The 23,728-nt window shown below is 38.8% G+C and overlaps 1 gene segment (V, D, J or C); it reads left to right on the top strand.

Moving 5' to 3' along the window:
* Positions 1-22,809, top strand: part of LOC118247547 (T-cell receptor beta-2 chain C region-like) — a 68,406-nt gene extending 45,597 nt beyond the window's left edge. The window contains 5 exon segments of the C gene segment in view: positions 17,739-17,772; positions 20,371-20,706; positions 21,022-21,039; positions 21,767-21,873; positions 22,767-22,809. Coding sequence covers positions 17,739-17,772; positions 20,371-20,706; positions 21,022-21,039; positions 21,767-21,873; positions 22,767-22,769 — 498 coding nt within the window.
* Positions 22,810-23,728: the final 919 nt, after the last annotated feature.

Genomic DNA, 23,728 nt, shown 5'->3' with positions numbered 1-23,728 from the left:
TTTTCCCTCTGCCACTGCCAGCTCTAACAGCAAACTGTAGAAATACACATGGGCTTGATCCTTTAAACATTCCCATTTTGAAGAACTAAGTAGCTGACAAAAACAGCACAAGGACTCTCTGTGTTACTATATAATGTTGTACACCTGTGCTTTTTGAGTGTACCAGTTATATTTAGAGTTGGCACTGTGTTCAGAGTTATACGTAAGCTCAATGTGAAGGACATTTGAAAATTTTCCTTGCATTAATGATACACAACATATACACAGATGATTTTCAAATGGGAATAGAGGTGAAAAATAGCAAGATATTATTAAAATGATCTTGCTATTAGGGGAATGGGAGAACTGTGATACTTTTTCTCTTAGATGGATGAAGAATGTTTAACAGGGTATACATGTAATTATGTATGACAGTGATTAAGCATTGCACCAGTGATCTTCCATGAACAATGTGGAAGATCAGAACAGAATGGGCTGTTGATACATATTTTTTTCTAATTCTCTCTGCTCTTGCTTGTATCAGTCTCCTTATTCCATTTCAAGCATGCTCATCTCTGGCTTTTTTTTTTTTAATACTTTTGTCATCTTTTCTGTCAGCCTTTTTCACTTCCTTCCTCCTTCTCTCTCTCTCTTTTTTTTTTCTTTTTTTCTTTTAGCATGTTGAATCTTTCTCACTATTCTTTTCTGTTCTCATCTGTTTCAGTGTCTTCACTCTTTAGCCACTGGGGCTATGAGACAATGAACTTATGCTAGAAAGAATTTTAAGATTAAAAAAATAAATCATCAAACCATGTACTAGAAGGAGCAGTAAAAGTGATCAGCCTTACTTTTGGAAGGAAAGCAGTGCCAAACTTGCTAGTGAGTTATATATGTAACTATCTAGTTACCTCTTTCTGAGGTCTGTATGAGCTCATATTTTCACAGAAGGGCCCTAAGGTTCTTTGTAGAGTAGGCACTGACAATCATGATTAAGGCTAACGGTTGAAAGAAAAGTCCAGGGCTTATGGGTCAAGATCTATGCAAGATAAATTTCTGTTTATTTATGTATGTCCACTCCAGAAAGGAGGGAATGATCAGGAAGAGCATCCACAATGTACTGTAGAATCATAGACTGGTTTGGATTGGAAGGGACCTTAAAGACAATCTAATTCCAACCTCCCTGCCATGGGCAGGGACACCTCCCACTAGACCAGGCTGCCCGGGGCCTAGCCCAACCTGATCTTGAACACCTCCAGGGATGGGGCATCCACAGTCTGCCTGGACAACCTATTCCAGTGCCTCACCACCCTCTGAGTGAAGAATTTCACTCCTAACATCTAATTTTAGATTTCCTCTCTATTAGTTTAAAACCATTCTCCCTTGTCTTGTCATTATCTGCCCAACCAAAAAGTTGCTCTCCATCTTTTTAATAAGCACACTTTAAGTCTTGAAAAGCTGCAATGAGGTCACCCTGGAACCTTCTCTTCTCTAGGATGAATAACCCTGGCTCTCTCAGCCTTTCTTCATAGGAGAGGTGCTCCAGAGCTCTGATCATCCTCATGGCCCTCCCCTGGACCTGCTCTAACAAGGCCACATCTTTTTGTGCTGGGGGCCCCAGACCTGGACACAGTATTCCAAGTAGGGCCTCACAAGGGCAGAGCAGAGAGGGACAATCACCTCCCTAGAACTGCTGGTCACAACTCTGTTAATTCTATCATAAGGAAAAACTAAAAGTTTACTCTTTATCTGGCTTCATAGTTCTTTCTGAATTTCTGTTTCCATGTGCACTCTGCAGACCTGGCAGAATTATCAAGCTTAATAAAAGAAAGGAACTCTAGTAAAATATATAACAAATATAAAAAAATATGAAAAGGTGGCTTTTAGTCACTGCCTAGTTTCTGAATAGCATCTCATTGTTACCTTGTACATCTCTTCTGACTGTAGATATACATATAAGATATACATATATCTGCATATTTTATATGTATATATATATGTAAGATTAAATGTCTTAAACAGTCTTGAGACTAAAAATATTAAATGCTCTAGGACATGGAATATCTTTTGTTTTCTGAGTGTATAGATTCTCACTTTACTTTGAAAAGTCTAAGGTGAGGTTTTCTCATACCCAGGATAACCTAAATAATAAATAACATAAAGAGATATTTGGTAGTCTTAAAAAAGGATGGCAAGTAAAGATCTAGAGCTAAACTTGCCCCAGGCAGGCTCAGGTTACCTACCTAAAGAGTTATTCACTTCAGATAGTGAGAAAGATTATCTCTTTCTTTTCAGGTCGCCCCTCAGCTGGGGCTCCAATTAGGGTATCACATGGAAATATAATTCTGAACACTGCAGTAACAGTCCTGTCTTACTACAACTCCAGGAATGTGCTGCAGTCAGCTAAAGATGCTTGTGCCTTACAACACAGGCTTTTGTCTGTTACTACAAATACAGACCTTTTGGGTACTTTACTTTGTTTGCTCAGCTTCTTATAAGCTTTCCTGTTCTTCTGACAGGGACAACACCAGAAATACAAACAGTGCTCCATTTCTGTAGCCAGGCCTTTTATATTTCTGTGCAATGAGTGAATTTTTGCAGTTTCTTGACGTCTATCTGTCTAACAAATAATTATATGTCTAATAGGCATTTGTTAAAAGGCCAGACATACCAGGAGTCACACAGCACAAATATGATGCACAGTTACAAGAGTTTCCTGGCTGAAAACAATAATGGAGGTTCTGGGCTGTATTGCTTTCTGTTTCAGAGAAGAATGATGTAATCATACCACCAGCTGTGGCCATCTTTTCCCCATCAAAGCAAGAGATCCAAGAGAAGAGCAAGGCCACACTGGTATGCCTGGCCTCTGGTTTCTACCCCGACAACCTCAATCTAGTCTGGAAGGTGAATGGTGCTGACAGGACAGAAGGGGTGGGGACAGATGAGACTTCCACATCATATGGGAATACTTATTCACTGACCAGCCGACTGAGAATCTCAGCCCAAGAATGGTTCAACCCTTTGAATCATTTTGAGTGTGTTGCCAATTTTTTTACGAATGAAACACAGGAATCAATACACAAATTCATCTATGGTGATGCTGGTAAGTAAAAAAATAAAAATAAAAGAGTATCATCATCACGGTGTACAAACTAGAAATCACTTAAAGGAGGAAAAAGGCTGTGGGTTACTTATTTCTATGTACAGTGGTGTGTTCATGGCACAAATTATATGTAAATGTGTACCTATTTCCATATTCCCAGACCTGTGTTTCTATTATTATCATTATATATCTATAGGTTTTCAAAGGTTTCTTCAGATTTTCTTAGTGTAAATATATAGTAAAATGTTTATTATGATATAATATATACTATATTTATATTTTATACTGTGTTTATATATTTACTGTACTAAATATATACTGATGTAAAATATATAGTATAGTAAAATAAATATTGTGAAATTAAACTTCTAAAATTTGTGCTATATTCACATTGAAGAGAAATGTAATTTTCAATTCATTTTTGCCTTTCAGGATGTGCGCTTACTGAAGGTATGTGTGTCTCCTCACAAGCAAAAAAATATCTGCATTTATTTCAATTCCAGTTTTACTGATGTTATGTACAAGGGGTACAAGACATATATATTTTTTTTTCCAATAAAAGAATAACTTATACTTCTACACCTAAACAGCATGAATGTCAGATTAAAAAAAAAAAAAAAAAGACTCAGGAATGGCTGGACCTGCATGTTGTACATAGCTGGTTTTTTAGCTCTTCTTTATGTTTACCTTTTGAAATGGTACAAGAAACAGTGGAACTTTCCTGTACTGTCATTTGCTCTTTTTATCTTCTCCAGTCCTCAATGTTGCTTTCTATTGGGAAGCTGCTTGCTTATCTTTTTCCTAGAAGAAAAATAATCCCTGAAAGAAAAGAAATCATAGTTAGCCAAGTGATTATGACCTCAAAATTATAACCCCAGAATTCTTAATATTTCCTATTATTGAATTCAGAATGTTTCTTATTAAAAGTCACAGCTTTCCATCAAACTGTGAAGATATCTGTACAAATAATTATGATTATTTCCTCTATGTATTCGTAATTACATATTCTTGATTTTGACCAACTTCTTTACTGCTTCAAGTATCTGAAGGCTGAAATGAAATCAGGCTGGTCTCTCAACACTACCACGGTACCTTGAGAGTGAAAAAGATGTAAGAATGAAAGTGTAGATTCCAGGATATTCTGGACTAAGTAAAACTTTGCTTATATATCAGCATTCACAAGGCCACTGAAAAGAATGAGTGAAAAAAATTGTATCTTGCGATTCAGCTTAATTCCAGTTCCTAAGGGTGATTAACAAGACCACCCTAGTTTTTCAGCAAGTGTGGTAACACAAAGGTTAAATGTTCCCAATTAGGACATACTCTTTTAGAATAAAGCCAATCTATGTCTTTTCTAGGGTCATTTTCTCCTATGGTTCTTTGAATCACAATATTCTTTCATCTCCTGTGCTATCACAGGTGTTAACATAGCTATTTATTTGGCTCTAGTTCCTTTGCTTTGCTTAGTTAAAGATTTCAAGAATTCTTATTTGATTAAAGCTACATTAGATCCAGTCTCTCCTGTTGATGATAATTCAATACACCAATGATATTTGGTTTGCAGAGTTCTACATGCTACATGGAAATTCTCTGAAGCTCACTTACCTCATTCTCTGTGGGAAAGCCTTCTTGTATGCTATTTTGGTGTGCACTCTGATGTTGACAGCCAAGGTAGGCTTGTGTATCACTTCCAGTATGATTTTGTTCACTAGTACAAGCATAAGACAAAACCTACTCTCAGGCGTGGGGTGTTCTCCATATGCTCTGCAGAGCTATGTCCTGCCTAGTTTGAAAAATCGCAAGTGATGAATTTTCTATTACTGTTTTTCCACATCTCAAACAAAATCAGTGCTATCTAGCAGAGCAATTCCTTCTGGAAATACTCTTTAAACACATGGAAAAAGAGAAGAATAATTATGCACAACTTATCCAGAAGGTAAAAAAAGGAAATATCATATATATCATACTTTTCTATAAGCACTGAAAAGAGACACATGGCTGCAGTAAAAGTAATAAACAGGGGTTTTGAGGAGATATGTGCGATGAATGGGATAAATCTGAAGAAGTGGGAGAAGTTTAAGTAGCTAGTAACTGCCATGAAATACTTTTTATCCATAAGCTTCTCATACACCTAGCAGATAATTCCAGTAAGAGTAGTAGAAGTCTCAGCATTTGTTCCTTTAAAAACAGGACTGGGAGGTATGTTTGAAAAGGGACCTGACAGAGCTGAGAGTGAGTATGAACAGAACCTCAATTATTTTCAAGACTTTTTTGTCTCCTTTTTGAAGGCTGCTTGAGGAAGTAGGTTTGTACTTTACTGGGTCACAATGATCTGCGAAAATCTGTGTGTAAAACTATTAGGTCAGGATGTAAGAAAATAATATGTAGAGGTTAAGATACTTTCTTGCTACAAAGAAAGGGTGAAAACCGAGAGCTACAACATGCTCATTTTTGTTAATATTCTCAGGAAACACAACAGTTTAGACACTGATATATGTGGACTACTATTTCCTAGATTGTTGTATTTGTGGCTTTTGCTTGTTTGTTAATTCTGTTTTGTTTTCATTTAGGCTGGTGGCACACTGTACACAGAATGAATGAATAACCCTCTCCATTGCATCAGCAGGACCAAAGCAAATTCAATTTTTTACTGTATAAAGGATACAGGCTTCTGTCTAAGATCTTGTTTCTTGTGTTTCTCTGTTCCCTCCTGTTCTTTCTAATTTGTTGTAATCACTGGTGGGTTTTCCATGGACATCCAAAAATATCTCTGTCATAGCTTTAAAACTAACACCTTCTTGTTGATTAGAGAGTTCCATCAAGTTGCATCAGCTCCTTGAATTGGGAATAAAGTTTTATCTTCATTCCATTTGAGAAGCTTGAATTGATTTTTTTTTTTTTTAGTTTGATTTTTTTGTAGCAATAGCTTCCTACACCATGAGTTCCAGTGACCTGTAGTATTGTGAGGAACTCACATTAAAAAACATTCACAGACAGTCCTGAGAGAAACAGTCTATCTCTTATGAGAATATTAGAAGGCTCATCCACTGCTGCTACTGTATAGCAGCAACTGGAGTGGACTCCAAGCTTCAGAAGCTTGCACAGCCCAGTCCAGTGACTGGGAGAGGGGATACCAAACAGACTGCATGTCTAAGTCAAGTTGCTGGGAGATGCATAGTACATATGTGTAGGTCCCAGTATGTGTGCAGGTGTGTGGGGTAACTGGAGGTTAGTATCTGTACCAAGTGTCTGTACCAAGGAGTGGAGTGGGACTGCAGGCCTCAGGGGCTCAAATGTCCAGCTACCAGCATGTGAGGATGTGAGGAGCCCAAGGATCCAGGGCCAGCTCCTAGACAAACAGAATGTCTAAGGCCAGCTAATGGAGGGATCCATCCTGTATATCCCTCCTGATCAGACCTTTATGCTGATCAGCCAGAGGGACACAGAATGAGGCTGGAGCAGCCTTTTTTCTGTTGGATTCAGTAACCCCAAATAAAATAACTGGAACTTACCATTCCCTCCTAGAGTATTCTCTCTTTCATCTTAGAACACCTAGGACATCATCAACCCTTGCACAGCAGTATTTAGATGGCCAGTGGTACATTTTGTGTTAACAGTCTTCCTATGCTTCATCCCTTCTTTGTCAACAGTTTTTGTGCTACAGCAGTTCATAAATTGAGAAGATGGATCCAACCTCAGTCTAAATGAAGAAAAGAAAAATGGGGGTTGAGGTAGAAGGGATATTCCTGTGATTTGACAATCATAAATTCTTTGGGGGCCAAAGAAGAAAAAAAAATAAGTTTTTCGTAATTTTTTGGTATTGCCTGCAATACCACACGTAGCCAGCTGTGAAGTATGGAAGCATTTGCACACCAACACAGATCTCACATTCAGACCATTATTTTGACCTTTTTATTATGAAATGAAACCCTCACTGCTGATACAGAAGGGACTAACTGCTGCCCTTCTCATTATAGAAACCAAGGACTAAACAGGTGATAAAAAACGAGTTTCTCTTTCCCTCATATTACAGAAGATAAGTTAAGGGTAAATGCAAGAAAATTAACTTTAGACACTTACCTGGGCAAAAGAAAGTTTACATTTATTTCAGGGCAGGAAAACAAGAAAATTCCAAATATGTGTATTTAACTCCTGCATAAAGTTAAACACTCACAGGACATGCATGAACGGTAGTCCATCTACTGTGTACTCCTGTTTAACACTCATAAGACTCTTCATAATGTCCTCCTACATCCTTCCCCACACCCACCCTGATATGTGATTAGGATGATGGTAGTGTTTTTGTATTCCTAGAGGATAAACACACTGTTCTACTGCATGCAGTATTGTATGACGAAAATGGATGATGGTATCATGTGAGAGAGGAGGGAAGGCTGTGAGAATGAAAGCTTGACTACTACTATCAAAATATACCCCCCTGAGAAGAGGAAGACTGAAAGAAACAGACCAGAGCTATTGATGAACAGAGTTTAAAAAGCAAGGAAAAAGTTATTCACACTCCCAATGGTCAAGAGTACTGTTCATCTCCATCTTGTGGTATCTTCATAATGAAAAGAAAGTTGTCCAGATTGGTGAATCTGGCCCCAAAAGAATTGCCCCTTTGGGGCATGTCAGAAACACTCCTGAGGAGAAGGATGAGCAGGTATAGAGAGCTGCTGATCTTTGTCTATACCCTATGTTAATCACTTAGCATCTGAATGAGCTGTACATAGTTCAGGTCATTCTTTTCAGTGTTGAAGGAGACCCAACAAGTCCAGAGTATAGAATAACCAAAGGTGAAATGAAAGAGCACCTCTTCTTTGTTTTCTCCAACCAACAGAGTTGGGCAAAAGAATAAAATGGATAAATTCTCGCTTTTCTTGTAAAAGTTAAACCATGAATTGATTTCAGGCTGCCAGCATCAGGTATGAACAAGTCAAGCCATATAACAAAACCAGTTTGGAAACTAATTTCAAAGCCACCTTATTCATGAGCATAAGCATTTGTCAGAAGTCTAAAAAGGACCACTTAACTATCATCTAATATAATTATCATTTAATTGATTTTAATTATAGTGAAAGACCTTCCCTTCTCAGTAATGTTGTAGTAGCTTTTCACCTCCACTTTTGGGTAGATCTACTTTATTTCTGTCTGGAGATGTTCAACTCCCTGATATTAATTCATGTTATGTTCTTCTCAGACAGATTATTGTGTTTTTGCACTGTAAAACAATCTCCCATATCTTACATTCTATTGCTTGCTTTTGCATCCAAGGCTTGCAAATTCCTACTACAGATCATGCTTGAAGCTCATACTGAGTCACTTCTCCATCATGCCAGCTAAGACTTCCTGAGTGTCTTCATTCCCTGCTGAAGTCCCTCATTATTCTGTAGGTTTGGTTTCTGTGTCTTTCACCTGGAGACTACTATGAGGAGAAACTGTATGAATATGTCTAAGTGTTATTAGTTATGTATAGTCTTCTGAGAAAATGACAAAGAGCAGCAAGGGCCAGTGGGAAAGGGAAGCCAGGAGCCAAGGGTGAATACAACATGAACAGTGGCTTCACTAACCAGGGCGCAGTCCCACAGCAGCTGAACACAGTAAGCAGTGAACCACGATGAATACATCCAGGATGTCCAGTCAGCAGCAAAAGAAGACTAGAATGGGCTGTACTCCACAGACAGGACTGGAAAGAAGGCTACAATGTGGGTTCACAGAATCACAAAATGGTTGAGGTTGGAAGAGATCTCCAGAGATCTTATGGTCTAACTCCCTTGTTCAAGCATGATCACTTACAGCAGGTTGCCCAAGACCATGTCCAGGTGGCTTATGAACATCTCTAAGGAGTGAGACTCCACAACTTCTATGTGCAACCCACTCCAGTGTTCAGTCATAGTAAAAAAATAAACAATAAAATGTATTTCCTGATGTTCATGAAGATCCTCCCGTGTTTCAGTTTGTGCCCATTGCCTCTTGTCTTGTCACTGGCTACCTGTTAGGGGATCCCCTTGTTTCCCCTAGCAGAATGGGTCTCCCCAGACAACTAGAATTCACTGAGAGTCAACTCTTATTTAAAGCAGTGAGAATTTAATGGTTCCCATTACATCAGCTCAAACTGTGTGCCTCCAAGGAGGGACCCCACTCAAAGCTTTCCCTTGATTCTTATACATGTACAGTCTTCACTTCATCTGCTATAGTCCAATCTGTATTTGACACATGCTTGTTATGTTCCTTCAGATTTGCAGTTTGTTGCAGGGCAGGATGGCTTCTGCTATCTCTCAAAGCAGCATGGCTTCTGTTATCTTCTGGGGAAGGCTCTCATCTGGCGCCATCCTTGGTCAGCACATCCTCTCCTCCTCACCACCCCCACCCCACCCCATCAGTGCCACCCCCACCCCAACCAATGCTGGTCACTGTTGCTCGATCACCACTATATACCAGGTTCAGGTTACACAGAGCTCATACAGTGGCCCAGGACTTCACTAAATTTACTTAAGTCAAACAATAGCTACCTTAAATACCAGCAGCTTGTTTCTCTTTCAGTACCACTGAAGAAAGCCTGACTCTGTCTTCTTAAAACCATACCACATATATTCGTGTACATTGGTGAGATTCCCCCCTTAGTCTTCTATTCTCCAGTCTAAACAGTCACAGCTCCCTCAGCCTTAGCAGTTTCTTAATCATGTTAGTGGCTCTTCACTTGACTCTCTTCAATATTTCCATATCTTTCTTGTACAATGGAACCCAGAAATGGACACAGCAGTTCAGATGTGGCCTCACCAGAGCTATGTAGAGGGAAAGATCACCTCTTTCAACCTATTGGCAACACTCCTATGGCAGACCAGGACACAATTAACTTTCTTTAGGCTGGACCGATGGGCTGAGGCCAACTGTATGAAGTTCAACAAGGCCAAGTGCCGGGTCCTGCACCTGGGGCGCAACAACCCCAAGCAGAGCTACAGGCTGAGAGATGAGTGGCTGGAAAGCTGCCTGGCAGAGAAAGACCTGGGAGTATTGGTTGATAGTCGGCTGAATATGAGCCAGCAGTGTGCTCAGGTGGCCAAGAAGGCTAACAGCATCCTGGCTTGTATAAGAAACAGTGTGGCCAGCAGGTCTAGGGAAGTGATTGTCCCCCTGTACTTGGCTCTGGTGAGGCCGCACCTCGAGTACTGTGTTCAGTTTTGGGCCCCTCACTACAGGAAGGACATTGAGGTACTCAAGCAAGTCCAGAGAAGGGCAACGAAGCTGGTGAGGGGTCCGGAGAACAAGTCTTATGAGGAGCGGCTGAGGGAGCTGGGCTTGTTCAGCCTGGAAAAGAGGAGGCTCAGGGGTGACCTTATCGCTCTCTATAGACACCTTAAAGGAGGCTGCAGCAAGGTGGGGGTTGGCCTATTCGCCCATGTACCTGATGACAGGATGAGGGGGAATGGGCTGAAGTTGCGCCAGGGGACGTTTAGGTTGGATATTAGGAAAAACTTCTTTACTGAAAGGGTTGTTAGGCATTGGAATAGGCTGCCCAGGGAAGTGTTGAGTCAGCATCCCTGGAGGTCTTTAAAAGACATTTAGATGTAGAGCTTAGTGATATGGTTTAGTGGAGGACTTGTTAGTGTTAGATCAGAGGTTGAACTAGGTGACCTTGGAGGTCTCTTCCAACCTAGATGATTCTGTAATTCTATGATTCTGTGATTCTTTGCCATAAGGCCACATTGCTGCTGCATGGTCTCATTGTGTATGGCCTCATGGTGCTGGTCTGTCCAAGAGACAGGACCAAAGACATGACTGGAGACAAGCTACAGTGTGCATATGAGAGGTCCATCTAGAAAACAAGCTACCTACAACAAAGATCCAAGTTCGACTGAGGAGGATGGATACAGGTACACTTAAAACATGGCTCAGGCAAGAATTGAAGGCCCAGGTCCAAGCTCAAATGGAGATCCTGGGCTCATGGAGAGAGGTCCCAGGTGAGGGTGATCAGGTACATTATGGCTATTGGCACACTCAGGCCTTGACAGAGAGTATCAAAGTGAAACCTGCCTGAAAGTACCGCTCAGACAAAATGAGGCTTTGACTACATTTGCCCTGTTCTCATTCATTACATGATTCTATGCAGTACAGAGAAATGAAACACAGATCACTGGGATGGGGGAGAGTTCCAGACTGCATCCTCCAAAACTGTTAAAAGGTTTTCATCTTTGTTATATACATGGTGGGAAGCTAGAAGGTGATTGTAACAGGTAACAATTGTTAATTGGCTTCAAATATGGATAAAGTCAAAGAGGTCAGTCTGGTGTGACATGACTAGGAAGGCCAATGCTGACTTATGCCAGCCATCTAAGGCAAAGAACAGTAAATAGTTGAGACAAGATCTCTTCTAGGCAAAAACATTAATGATGTCCAACACTGTAGAAGACAACTTGAGGTGCGCATTGTAAGCCTGGTGATCAGCTTGGACTTAGACCCATTGACCAGTTGGAGTGAGTGTTATGTTTACCCATGTCCAGGGTGCTGGCCACAGATTTTATGGAGGGCTTGATTGATGTATTTGGTGTATTCTGTGTCTGTGTGTGTGTCAGAAATCTTAGAATAAAAACTGCTATCCACCCACTATACCCAGCCTAATATATTAGTAAATGTATTTTAGAAACTATGGCATTTGGTTGTGGTGGTGGTGTTTTCTTTTTGTAACTATCTTTCCCCTAAATTATCCCATGACAACAAGTTTGCACTCATCTTTTTTCACTGCACTTGTGCTGTTTACCTTCCTACTAGCGTTTAGCATCTCTGTGGTGTGCTCATACCCATGTCTGTGTCTTTCTAGTTCTCAACCTATCACAGCCATCTCCCTTTCCTGTTTGTCATCAGATATATATACAGGACTGGGTTGATGTGTGGTAATGTGTTGGAGGAGTCAAATAGCATAGTACAGCTCTGCATACAGAGGGACAGAAGCACTTTATTCTCCCCAGATATCTTTGCAATATGATCACACAGTCAAGACCATCCATTTTCTATAGTCCAGTCAGTGTAAGCACAGACTTTGGCATTTTCTAAAATTTGTCCTTGGTCACTGAGAGTGGAGCTGAAGGAAGCATCAAAATCAGTCATTGCAAGAACACTGGTAGGAGAGCGATGCTTTCCTCTGGGAGGCCTTTACAGAAACCCTCCCTAAGAAGGGATAAACTCTGAAGCTCCCAAGTACACCCAGCGAGAACAGGTAGACAAAACATAATGAATTCTCTCCTCTTTATACCCAGAAGTCACCCACATATTTTTTTTTATCTTGTAATGAAATCCTGGCAATGTTCCTGTTTTTCTTCACGTGGGAGGGTTTGTAGTCTAGACGTCGTTGAAGACTTTGTAAGTAGAAAAAAAACATTTTGCTCAGTCCATCAGTGATCTGTAGATATTTCCAACATGACAGGACAGTCTCAAACAGGACGTCCTCTGTACAGAAATCAGTAGGTTTGTGGTCATTAATAAATAGCCACATGGGAACCATACTGCTTCATGCAATGTCTTTCTGCTCTCCCATGAGGTCCTGGAAGATTCTGTCAGGCTGGGGCTTGAGGAAAAATGAATACAATATTATCATGAGGAAAAAAAAAAAAGAAAGAAAGAAAAATGTAATTTTGACAGGCTTATGAACACTGCTCCTGCTGGGAAAAAGTACCAAATCAGGTAAGTGTCTCCAAGGAAGGAGGCCACAAGAAGGCCTACATCTACCTCCCAATCCCACATCATCCTTTTGACAATATATCCAACAGGATACTCCTTCAGATGTTGTCCAGTCTAGTTTTCAGTTTCCAACAAAACAGCATTTATATCACTTCTATCTGGGAAGCAGATTCTGTGGCCTACTTGTTAGCTCTATTAGCATTCTTGCACGTTCTCCTGCTAGCCTCAGTCTCTGTCTCCTCTCTGGATTTTTCACATGGTGTAGTCATATTACTCTGTCCCCTTTTTGTTATGGGGAGGGGCATATTTTGAGAGAGCCTCTGTAGTACCGTGATACATATTCAGTTGAGTTTGGTCCTGGGACCCACGTAACGGTACTAGGTAAGGAAAAGAAGCCTGTACTTTTAACAAATCCATGACAGTGGAGTTTTTTGTAAGAGAAAATTGAAGAGTTGTATGAAGATTGGGCGGGGGGGAAGACAGGCAAACTAAGCGCAGAATGGGCAAATGGGTGAGTTACAGAAACTCAAGTCTTCATTAGCACAGCTTAGTGATGGCAGAAAGAAGATAGATTCACTGTTTCTGCTCTAATTTACAAAAGTTTTCTCAGATTGAATTCTGAAACTGAGAAGTAGAATACAGAGGTGGAAAGAGTTACTTCCTAGAGAGGCTGGGTTCACTAGATACAGTATCTCCAGAAGTAATATTCAACCTATTTCAACACATTTTTCAGAAAAAGTATAGTATTTTTCTAACACAAATGACAGCATAATGGTCCCTTCAGTGTCTGATCTAACGAAAGTTATGATATATCCTGATACTTCATAGGTTTTATGTGCAGTTGATAGCTTTTAGTGGCACTTTGTAGTGGTACTTCAAAATACTGTGCAAACTCACCACTACAGTTTGGAAAGGGCACCCAGCTGACAGTGCTTGGTAAGTTTCTTTTGTCCCTTTGTTTGTTACTCTAGGATATTAATTCATTACAGAATAGAATTCTGGAACAACCAATAAAAGGTGATAAAGGTTTGATTATCTTGGCAAAAGGCAGTTAAGAGTAATTGTTAAATCTGTGTCTACTGACATAAAGGAGAAGAAGAAGTTTGTATTACTAAGCATATTTGTAAACTAAATGTTTATGTGGATCTGGTGTGAGATCATGTAGGTTAATGTAGGACAAAACTATAAATGATCCTTCAATTTTCCTGTAGTACCTGAACTGAAAAGTGCTGGAGATAAAAGTGTTTTAGGAAAGTAACTTCTACATGCCTTCATTAGTCCTATAGTCTTCACTTGACATTTATTCTTAATGAATGCAGAGATAGGGTGTTAGTTTAGTGGAACCTTTCAATATGACCAACACAACTATTTTGACATTTTTGCATTCCTGTTTAAAACAAGTACAGCCAAATCAGCAAGTGGCAAAGCTTTAGAACATATTCTACTGTGTTTGCCTGTGTAATGGGTGTGAAGGAGGAGCTTTCTTCCATTTCTCTTATCCGTCATCTAAGCAAATGTTCAAATAACTGCTAATAAAAAAATGTGCTGATTTCTAGCCAAAGTAGATGCAGGATTCTAGCGTGGTAGAGCTAGGAACAGAACACTAGCTAGATGAGAACTGATACCCTTTCAGGAGAGGGATGGTAGCTGCTGCTTCTATCACTGTGTTCTTACACTGGAGTTTAATTTGGTGATTGCACCAGGCTTGTTGTGGTAGGTAAGAAAAGTGAATTGATATGGTGAACAGATTAAAAGTCCTGTCAGTTAATGCATTTGTTATTCTTGTTATTTGAAAAGGATTTGATGACAGATTTTAGTGTAATTGGCATATATTTTTTAATGTCATTGTCAGAAAATGTATATATATATAGGTACTACTGGAAAGATAGGCATAGAGCCCATGAAATGGGCTTGTCACTTCCTTCATCTCCTGAAAACACTTTGAAACAGGAGAAAATATCATATTGAAGAAAGAGGTTTGTTTGGTGCTCTGATTACAGACGTTACTTATGTAGTCTCATGATAGTTCCAATCCAAAGGAACGGTTTTCTGTGAAACTGCTTTTTACAAAAATGCCTTTATGGGTGTTAAATTCACAAGGCATGAACAAAAGGAGGCCTTTTTATTATCACCTACTAAACATTGTAATGTCACAAGTCTTAGCATTTATTTCTCCACCAAGAGAGGAAATCTGAGCTGATTTCTCTTTCACACTGACTCAGATGATGAAGAATAACAATCATAGCCATTTGGAATTCTACCTTCAAGTTTTTAGCAATAATTATTAGCAAAAATTTCTAGCTCTGCTTACACAGAGCCATTGCAATTTAGAGCAGGGACCAGGCAGATTGTTACAAGTAAGAAAATGTTGTTTAGAAGGTATGTTTAAAATAAAAGAAAGGAAAGCCGGAACTGCTTAGAAGAATTTTGTCTTTCAGCATTTTTGTTTGTTTGTTTAAATCATAATTTTCTATTTTAAATAAGTATGTTTAAGTTATTCTATGTACCAGTGAGACTGGTGATCAATCTTACACCTACAGTTGCTAGCTCATAAGTAATTTTTGCCACATTTGCACTGATAATTGTGAAAGGTGTTCCTAGGTAATTTTTTTTTCTCTTGAGAAAGTCGAAGAAATATATATACAAAAATTAATAATTTAAAAAAGAATAAAAGCAAACAGAAACACAGGCGGGAAAGTATGAGGGGGGAAGCCCTTAGGAGAAAGTAGAAGATTAAGTCCAGAATTTACTGGACTGTTTTTATTCTTGAAGCAAAACTCATTAACTGAGATAAATTGCAGATAAAGGCACTAATACTCCGTTCAGGAATTGAAAGATAGATTAAGGGACAAACTAGTGCTCTATTAATATAATTTATGAGGAGGAGGAGGGCTGATGAAGTATTTAAAGACCAGGACAAACATTAATTGTGAGAGAGGAGAAAACAGATTTTGTAGGTTAAGCACCTGATAACAAAAAAGATAACCTGAGAAGAGGAGAGGAGAGGAGAGGAGAGGAGAGGAGGAGAGGAGAGGAGAGGAGAGGAGAGGAGAGGAGAGGAGAGGAGAGGAGAGAAGAAGAAAAGAAAAGAAAAGAAAAGAAAAGAAAAGAAAAGAAAAGAAAAGAAAAGAAAAGAAAAGAAAAGAAAAGAAAAGAAAAGAGGAAAGGAAAAGAAAAAAGGAAAGAAAAGAAAAAAGAAGAAAAGAAAGAAAAGAAAAGAAAAGAAAAGAAAAGAAAAGAAAAGAAAAGAAAAGAAAGAAAGAAGAGAAGAGAAGAGAAGAGAAGAGAAGAGAAGAGAAGAGAAGAGAAGAGAAAAGAAAAAAGAAAAGAAAAGAAAAGAAAAGAAAAGAAAAGAAAAGAAAAGAAAAGAAAAGAAAAGAAAAGAAAAGAAAAAAGAAAAGAAAAGAAAAAGAAGAGAAGAGAAGAGAAGAGAAGAGAAGAGAAGAGAAAAAAGAAAAGAAAGAAAAGAAAAGAAAAGAAAAGAAAAGAAAAGAAAAGAAAAGAAAAGAAAAGAAAAGAAAAGAAAAGAAAAGAAAAGAAAAGAAAAGAAAGAAAGAAAGAGTTCCTGGTTATTGTTTGGGACACTTAAAGTCAGGGGTTTGATAAATTCCTTGTCTAAAGGCAAGTCTTTGTAGGTTAATAGGGAAGACAGTGACTAACTCCAGTACAGCTTAAATTTTTTTTTTTTTTTTTGGTTAGGCTTGAAAGAAAGGGAAGTAAAGGTAGTAAGTGACTGCAAGGGAAGAATGGACAGGACTTTCCCCATGGTCCTAGTATTTTAATGCTGTAGACTTTACTTTCGGAAGTAGCATACTGTATCTCCAGTGGCTTGTATAACAGTTCCAGTGGTGGCTTTTCTGAGTATGAAGGACTAGGAAATAGAAAACTGTGCCAATAAGGAGGAGAAAGGCAGGGCAAGCTCCTCAGACATTTTCATGTAAAGGTCAGCAACAATACCATATTTTGAAGAAGGAACATGGCTCACTGTTCTAGGTAAGAAAAGAAGTGTAACAGAAGGGTTTGAATCAGCAGAGCCTCACTAGGAAGGCTGGAAAGATGTTTCAGGAAAGGCAGGTCAAGAAAGAGGGATATAGCAGGGATTGTGAGGAAGAGGGGGGCAAATTAAACAATTCATTGCTATTAAATTTGCCCGGGGAATTGGATGTGTTGATATTATATTGTCAGATTAATAAACCTAGCAAGCAAGCTAGCAAGCAAGCAAGATTAATGGAAGAAAGTGGAGTCAGAAGGAAGAGACAATCAAAGAAGATACCTCAAGTCAGATAAGACTGACTTGTAAGTATGTGTATTCTGGAAGAACATATTCTACCTTTGAAATGCAGAAGTCCCAAAGACTATCCAGGGTTCAATGAGTCTACTGGCTGTCTTCTACTAGAAATGAACTATATTCCTGACCAAGTTTTTTCCACAGAATTAGGATACCTGCAGAATGAACCAATCCTTATGATTTCTTCGTATCCCTACAGTCTATCTCCCATTGTCATATCCAAATAGAATGTGTGTCCATGAAAGAAAAGGATGGAAGAATTGGGAGGGATGTACATGTATTCATAAGGAACTAGCAAAAGACATGGAAGCTGGAAGGAAAGTGAGAATGTATCCAAAAGGAGGATGGATCTTGCATTATGCATCATAATTCCTAAAAAGTGTGAGGATATGTTGATATCACAGTACAGCAGTAGACAATAAATTGTTTTATTAATGGTTTATTAATGACAGAGAAATGAGTGCTTGTTCATATGCTATGATCCAAATCATCATTAGAAAACAATGAAAAATATTTAATGATCAACTACCATACAGATAATTGATACAACTTCTTTTCAGTACACCTTTGGCTACTACTGTGAAAAAAAAAAAATCATATCTGAAGCTTTAACACATTTATCACTGGACAGCAGTGCAAGACAGGAGTGAGTAGTTTTGATATTAGACTGTGAAACTGTGTTTTATCAATACCCAGTATTTTGGAGAAGGAACAAAAGTAACAGTTCTGGGTAAGTGGGAATCATAACTGACTTATGTTGTGCAAGGAGCAAGATTCTAGGAGTGTAATGGAGGTAAACAAAGATGAAACACAGTAGATTCAGATGAAGGATACTCTTTTCAGAATGTCTCATTATTGATACTCTATAGTTAATGTAGACTAGAATGAAATATAACTGTTCCATTTTTATGGAAGCACAGCAGAATGGAATATAAAAATAATTCCATCTCTGACTGGAACACATTAAGATGAATATAAGGACATCTGGTGAATGTGACTGTATTTATCAAACCTATGAAAAAAATTCTGACCAACCTATTGCTTACACATAGACTTACAGAGTGGATATGGTGGAGCTTTATAAGAGCGAGTGGAGGAGAGATTTGGGGGTGGCCATTTTGGATCAAAAATAACATAGTGTGTTATCGAAGACAGAGAGTACATTTTGGAGGAGGAATACACTTAAAAGTTCCGTGTAATAAATAAAGAAAGAAATATAGCAAACACTAGATAATTCCTTTATGATTCTAAAATAAAATGAAAAAGAATTTTTGTTGGGAACTAAATCAGTAAAATCTGGTGATCTTAACTGTGATTCTCTAGGAAAAGATAGAGAGAAAAGAGAGGCAACACAACAGATTTAAGACTAGAGGGGAATGGTGGTGCATGAAAGTGCGTGAGTGAATGAACATACCCTGCTCCAGCTCTGGTGAAAAATACATTGCTGGAGAAAACCAGCTCAAAGTTGCAGATAGAGTGCTAACATCTATGACTTTCCTAATTGACAGCATTTATACTTTCGGAAGGTAGGACCAGTTCAGGGGGAAGAGACGTGACCTATATGTATGTCCACCTATGGGAAACGTGGGAAAATGCATTTTCTCAAATTAGGTGCTGACCCTGAACCATACCATTGGATCCAGGAAAAAAAAAAAAAAAAAAGCATCAAAATGTTAAAATGCTAGTTTAATTGAAATGACTGATAAAGCTTCCACTAATTTCACTAGAGTCAAGATTCCACCCTCCCTTTGTTAGTTTCAGTCTGGCGTCTGACACACCAATTAGAGTTGCTGAAGTTATTTTTACCATGATATTTCTGTCTGTCTACCTGATGTCTGGCTATTCAGATTTCAGAAGGATTCCTAGCAGAGAGATGAGGAAAGAGAAAAAGAAGAGAAGGAAATAGTCAAATGAGTCTGAGAGAGAAAATCAGCAAAAACTGTAAATGCTGATGAGGGAGATAAATCTATAGTGTCATCCATGAGGGCATAAGAAAAGACAAATGGGAAGAGTCTGAATTAAAGAGGGTCTATCAGAGAAAGTTTCTATATCAGTGAAAATCTTTACAGATATGTACACACAGAACCATAACACTCAAGCATTTATATTGTCAGACAAAAGCAAGTAGATTTTTGGTAAAAAGAATTCTTGTCTAACATTTAGACATGTCTGGTTTTTCCGAACTCCATTTCCACATTGCCATGGATTTATGCAAGAAAAAAATAAGAGAGTCATTTCATAGAAAAGATGGAACTGACAAGTCCTGTGATAATGGCATGAGAAACACAGTTGAAGTCCCATTTGCTTTTTTTCATACTATAATGAACTTGCACTTTGCACTATTTTTAGCACTAAGGATATAATCCACATATTTCTCAACAGGCAGAGTGGAAGTTGTATCATTAGTGCAGAATCAAGCCTTCAAAATTTAAATCCAAGTTTTCCTCAATAGATGGAAGTGGGGAATTTATTACTTCTTTATGTCCTTGTGGTTTGGATATAAGCAACATTTTGTGGCAGAAATTAAACTGTCTGGCTTAGGTAAGAAAACATAGCTTACTATTTCTTTGCTAAGAAAGAAAACACTGTCACTCCTGATTCTTTTGGGAAAATTTGTAGGTTAAAAAAAATTGTAGATTATAGGTCTGGGGAGTTCAGTTTTTTTTGTTTTATTTTTCTTTTTAAAACGGTAAGACAAGAGAAAGAGGACTTAAGGTGAAATAAGCCAAGACATTTCAGAAAAATCTTGACTCAGAGAGAGAGGAGACAAACATACACAGAGACATAAAGACCCAACAGAAGGTGAATGCAGAGGCTCACTTTGACCCCTGCTCATTGTCTAGTTTAGCACAAAGAATTAAATTATTATTATGGGTAGTAGTATTCAATTAACATCTCATCTTTAGTATCTTGGCTATTTGGTCAATAGTAAGAAAAAATATTTTGTACTTGCTCTGCACACTTATGTTTAAAATCCTCATACCATATTCTGTTCAAATATCCTATTGATTTTGACTCAAATGGCATATATAGCATGACATATTTAGTACATACAATACTGGAAAGACAATTATAAGCTAATGTATGTGTACTTGTCTTTTAGCCCAAAGATCATGGTCCTGCATACTCAGTGTTGTAAGTCAAATTGAATTGTGAATTCACTATACAGCTTCCCATACACATATTTCTACAAACAAACAAACAAAACAAAACAAAACCAACCAATCAAAGAAACAAAATAAACAAAAAACACCCATGCTTTGATATTTGCATGTGTGATGGTGAAGTCATTAATGGAGGCTCTGGGCTGTATTGCTTTCTGTTTCAGAGAAGAATGATGTAATCATACCACCAGCTGTGGCCATCTTTTCCCCATCAAAGCAAGAGATCCAAGAGAAGAGCAAGGCCACACTGGTATGCCTGGCCTCTGGTTTCTACCCCGACAACCTCAATCTAGTCTGGAAGGTGAATGGTGCTGACAGGACAGAAGGGGTGGGGACAGATGAGACTTCCACATCATATGGGAATACTTATTCACTGACCAGCCGACTGAGAATCTCAGCCCAAGAATGGTTCAACCCTTTGAATCGTTTTGAGTGTGTTGCCAATTTTTTTACGAATGAAACACAGGAATCAATACACAAATTCATCTATGGTGATGCTGGTGAGTAAGACTTATATGGGTGTGGGTGTCATCCTCTGTAGGCTCCTTTCTCTAGGGCAAGTAGTCATCACTGCAAGCATGTTTCTTGGCAGTTCTAGTACACTTAACTCAGATCTATCAGTACCCAGAAAACTGAAACCAGTCAAAGGAATCCATTCTATTCTGTTTTTCTTCAAACTGGCTAAAAACTCTATCATTCTCATTCTCACATCTACCCTCCATTATACAAATAATTGCACAAACACAGCAAAAGGTGAGCTGATATATATCACTGCTCAAATAATAACTCCTATTTTTCTTTCCTTCTGCTTTTAGGCTGTACTATTTTCAAAGGTAAGCTAAATGACTGATTTTTTCTTCTCTTGACAAAGTGTCTGTTACTTTACACAAACGCTCATGTGTGCAATGAGAGATGTGTCCTGTGTACAAGTGTCTCAGTGTGTCCCTGTGATTGTTTTTCCTGTCAGGCATGGTAGTTTATGCCTGTGTACACAAGCAAGTACATATGTGGACATATACATTCACGTTCTACTGTATATGTGTGAACATCCAATTCTGTCTGTTCTCATTAAACATTCCATGAGACTGGCTGCTAAAACTCAACATTTTGGCATAAAAATATCTCTCACTGTGGCACAGCTGCTCATAGCATAAAGCTGGATGCTGATTTTCTAGTGAGAAGTCAGAACACTTGGTAGGTCACTGACAGCAAAGACATTCTGCAGCATGTCGTCTCCTTAAATATAATGCAGAATCAGAATAAATTGTATTCCCATGTGAAAGACTCCAAATACAATTTCATTTGATGCTTCCAAACTCTATTTCTTCAGATCAGCTCCTAATCAGTCCCACCACTGTGAATGTGAGAAATCTAATACAATTAATGATTAAGATGATATTTAAGCTAAGGGCAGCCAAGTTATAACTTGTGCAAATGAGCATTGCACAAGTTTTCCTAATCAGCAGGTTGAAATAATAATGTCCTTGCCCAGGAAAGTTTTGTAAAAAAGTTTGTTTTCTCTGTTGGTTTTTATTTTCTTCTTTTTCTCCTACTTTTCAGAAAACTATCAAAGAAGTGCTACAGCTGGGAAGTTTTTGTACATCATGCTTATTTTGAAGAGCATTTTGTATGGGATATTTGTAGCGGGGATGATGCTTAGGTCCAAGGTAAGGAACAGAGTTCTTTTACTCTGTACACATTTGTCCTAATTCATTCTAACTGTACAGGAGACCCATCTGGGCAAAATGAGGTCATGCAGTTGATATTTATACAAACCCACCTCTCCTAAATTATATTGTGTGTCTCATCATTTTCAAGAGAAAAAAATATTGAGGATGGAGGGAAGGTCTCCAGACAAAAAGAGGGAAAGATGGCAGGGAGGTAGGCAATGAACTAAATATTACCAAAATCTATGGTGTCTTTAAAGAAAAGAATAAAGAGCAATTAAAGTGTGAAACAACACAGAGAACAGTAGGATAGACAAAGAAAAGCAAAGGAGGAAAACAAACAAACAAACAAAAACCTATAACTCCAAGAAAAAATGGAAGAGAATTTAATCAATGGGGGAACAGGAAGGGGAAAAAGGTAATGGTTCTTTAAAGCCATGTTTGTGAGCAGCATTGATTTGTTGTTGAAAACTTCCTCTGAAGTTTTTTCCTTCCTGAAAACTCTCCTTCCTTCCTTCCTTCCTTCCTTCCTTCCTTCCTTCCTTCTTTCCGTTCTTCCTTCCATTTTTCCTTCCCTTCCTCCCTTCTACCCACTATCTCTACCCTCCTCCTTCCCTGCTTCCTTCCTTCCTATCGACTTTATTACTTAAACACAAATAATCACTTTCCATCTAGATACATAATGTATTCTAAATCCTTTTGTTGTTGTAAACAAAACCACCTAGTTCTTTTATCCATTGCAAGAATTTAAGTATTTGTAGACTGAACTGTGGAAAACTTGATTAGTCCCTTTCTTCCTTTCTCTCTCAGAGAAAGAATTTACATAAGAAACATTGCTTGGACTTCAGTAATTTCAGTGGCACATCCTTAATCTCTTTTCCTTCTTTATGCAGTAAATATTCTAGATATGCTTTGCCCTGAAGAGGAAGACGGACATATGATGCAAGCTTCAAATCTTTGAACACAAGTCCTCATTTGCTTCAGGAACCAGCCTTCTATACTAACAAAGGCAGGACAACAGCGATTTGGCTATATACTTCTATTTTTGCTTGTTTTCAAATTATCTTTTGATAAAAGTCTATCTTTAATAAACTTCTCTGTAATTTCCTTTATAAGCTATGATAGGATGACACAACTGATTTCTACTGTTCTCAAAGAACTGAATGGATACAATTCGCTCTAGGGAGAATATACAACTGAACAAAGATGACCTCTACTTATTGGAGCAATGTGGTACTCCAGATCATGTTCTCATGGTATATTTAAATTGCATAGGGCATAAAAGGAAGTCTCTATATCTCAGCCTGGGGGGGAAGGAAGGAAGGAAGGAAGGAAGGAAGGAAGGAAGGAAGGAAGGAAGGAAGGAAGGAAGGAAGGAAGGAAGGAAGAAGGAGGGAGAGGGAAGGGGGAGTGGGAGGGAAGGGGGGAGGGGGGGAGGGAGGGGAGGACGAAAGGGGGAGAGGGAGAGGGAGAGGGAGAGGAGAGGGAGAGGGAGAGGGAGAGGGAGAGGGAGAGGGAGAGGGAGAGGGAGAGGGAGAGGGAGAGGGAGAGAGTTGGGATGGGGACAGAGGAAGAGAGAGGGAGAGAGGAGGAGAGTGAGGGAGAGGAGAAAGTAGGGGGAGAGGGGGGGAAGGGTTTGCGGGGCAAGAGAGAAAGCACAATCCCAGACATCAGTACAGAGTGGGGGATGAATGAATCGAGAGCAAACTTGTGTGGAAGTACTTTGGGGTGTTGGCTGATGAAAAACTCAACATGACACAGAGATGTGTACTTGCAGCCCAGAAAGTCAACTGTATCCTGGGCTGCATCAAAAGAAGTGTAGCTAGCAGGTCAAGAGAGGTGATTCTCCCTCTCT

Source organism: Cygnus atratus, chromosome 1 (genome assembly GCF_013377495.2).
Source record: "Cygnus atratus isolate AKBS03 ecotype Queensland, Australia chromosome 1, CAtr_DNAZoo_HiC_assembly, whole genome shotgun sequence".
Lineage (NCBI taxonomy): Eukaryota > Metazoa > Chordata > Aves > Anseriformes > Anatidae > Cygnus > Cygnus atratus.
Note: the sequence above shows the minus strand (reverse complement) of the source record. Positions and strands in the feature narration are given on the sequence as shown.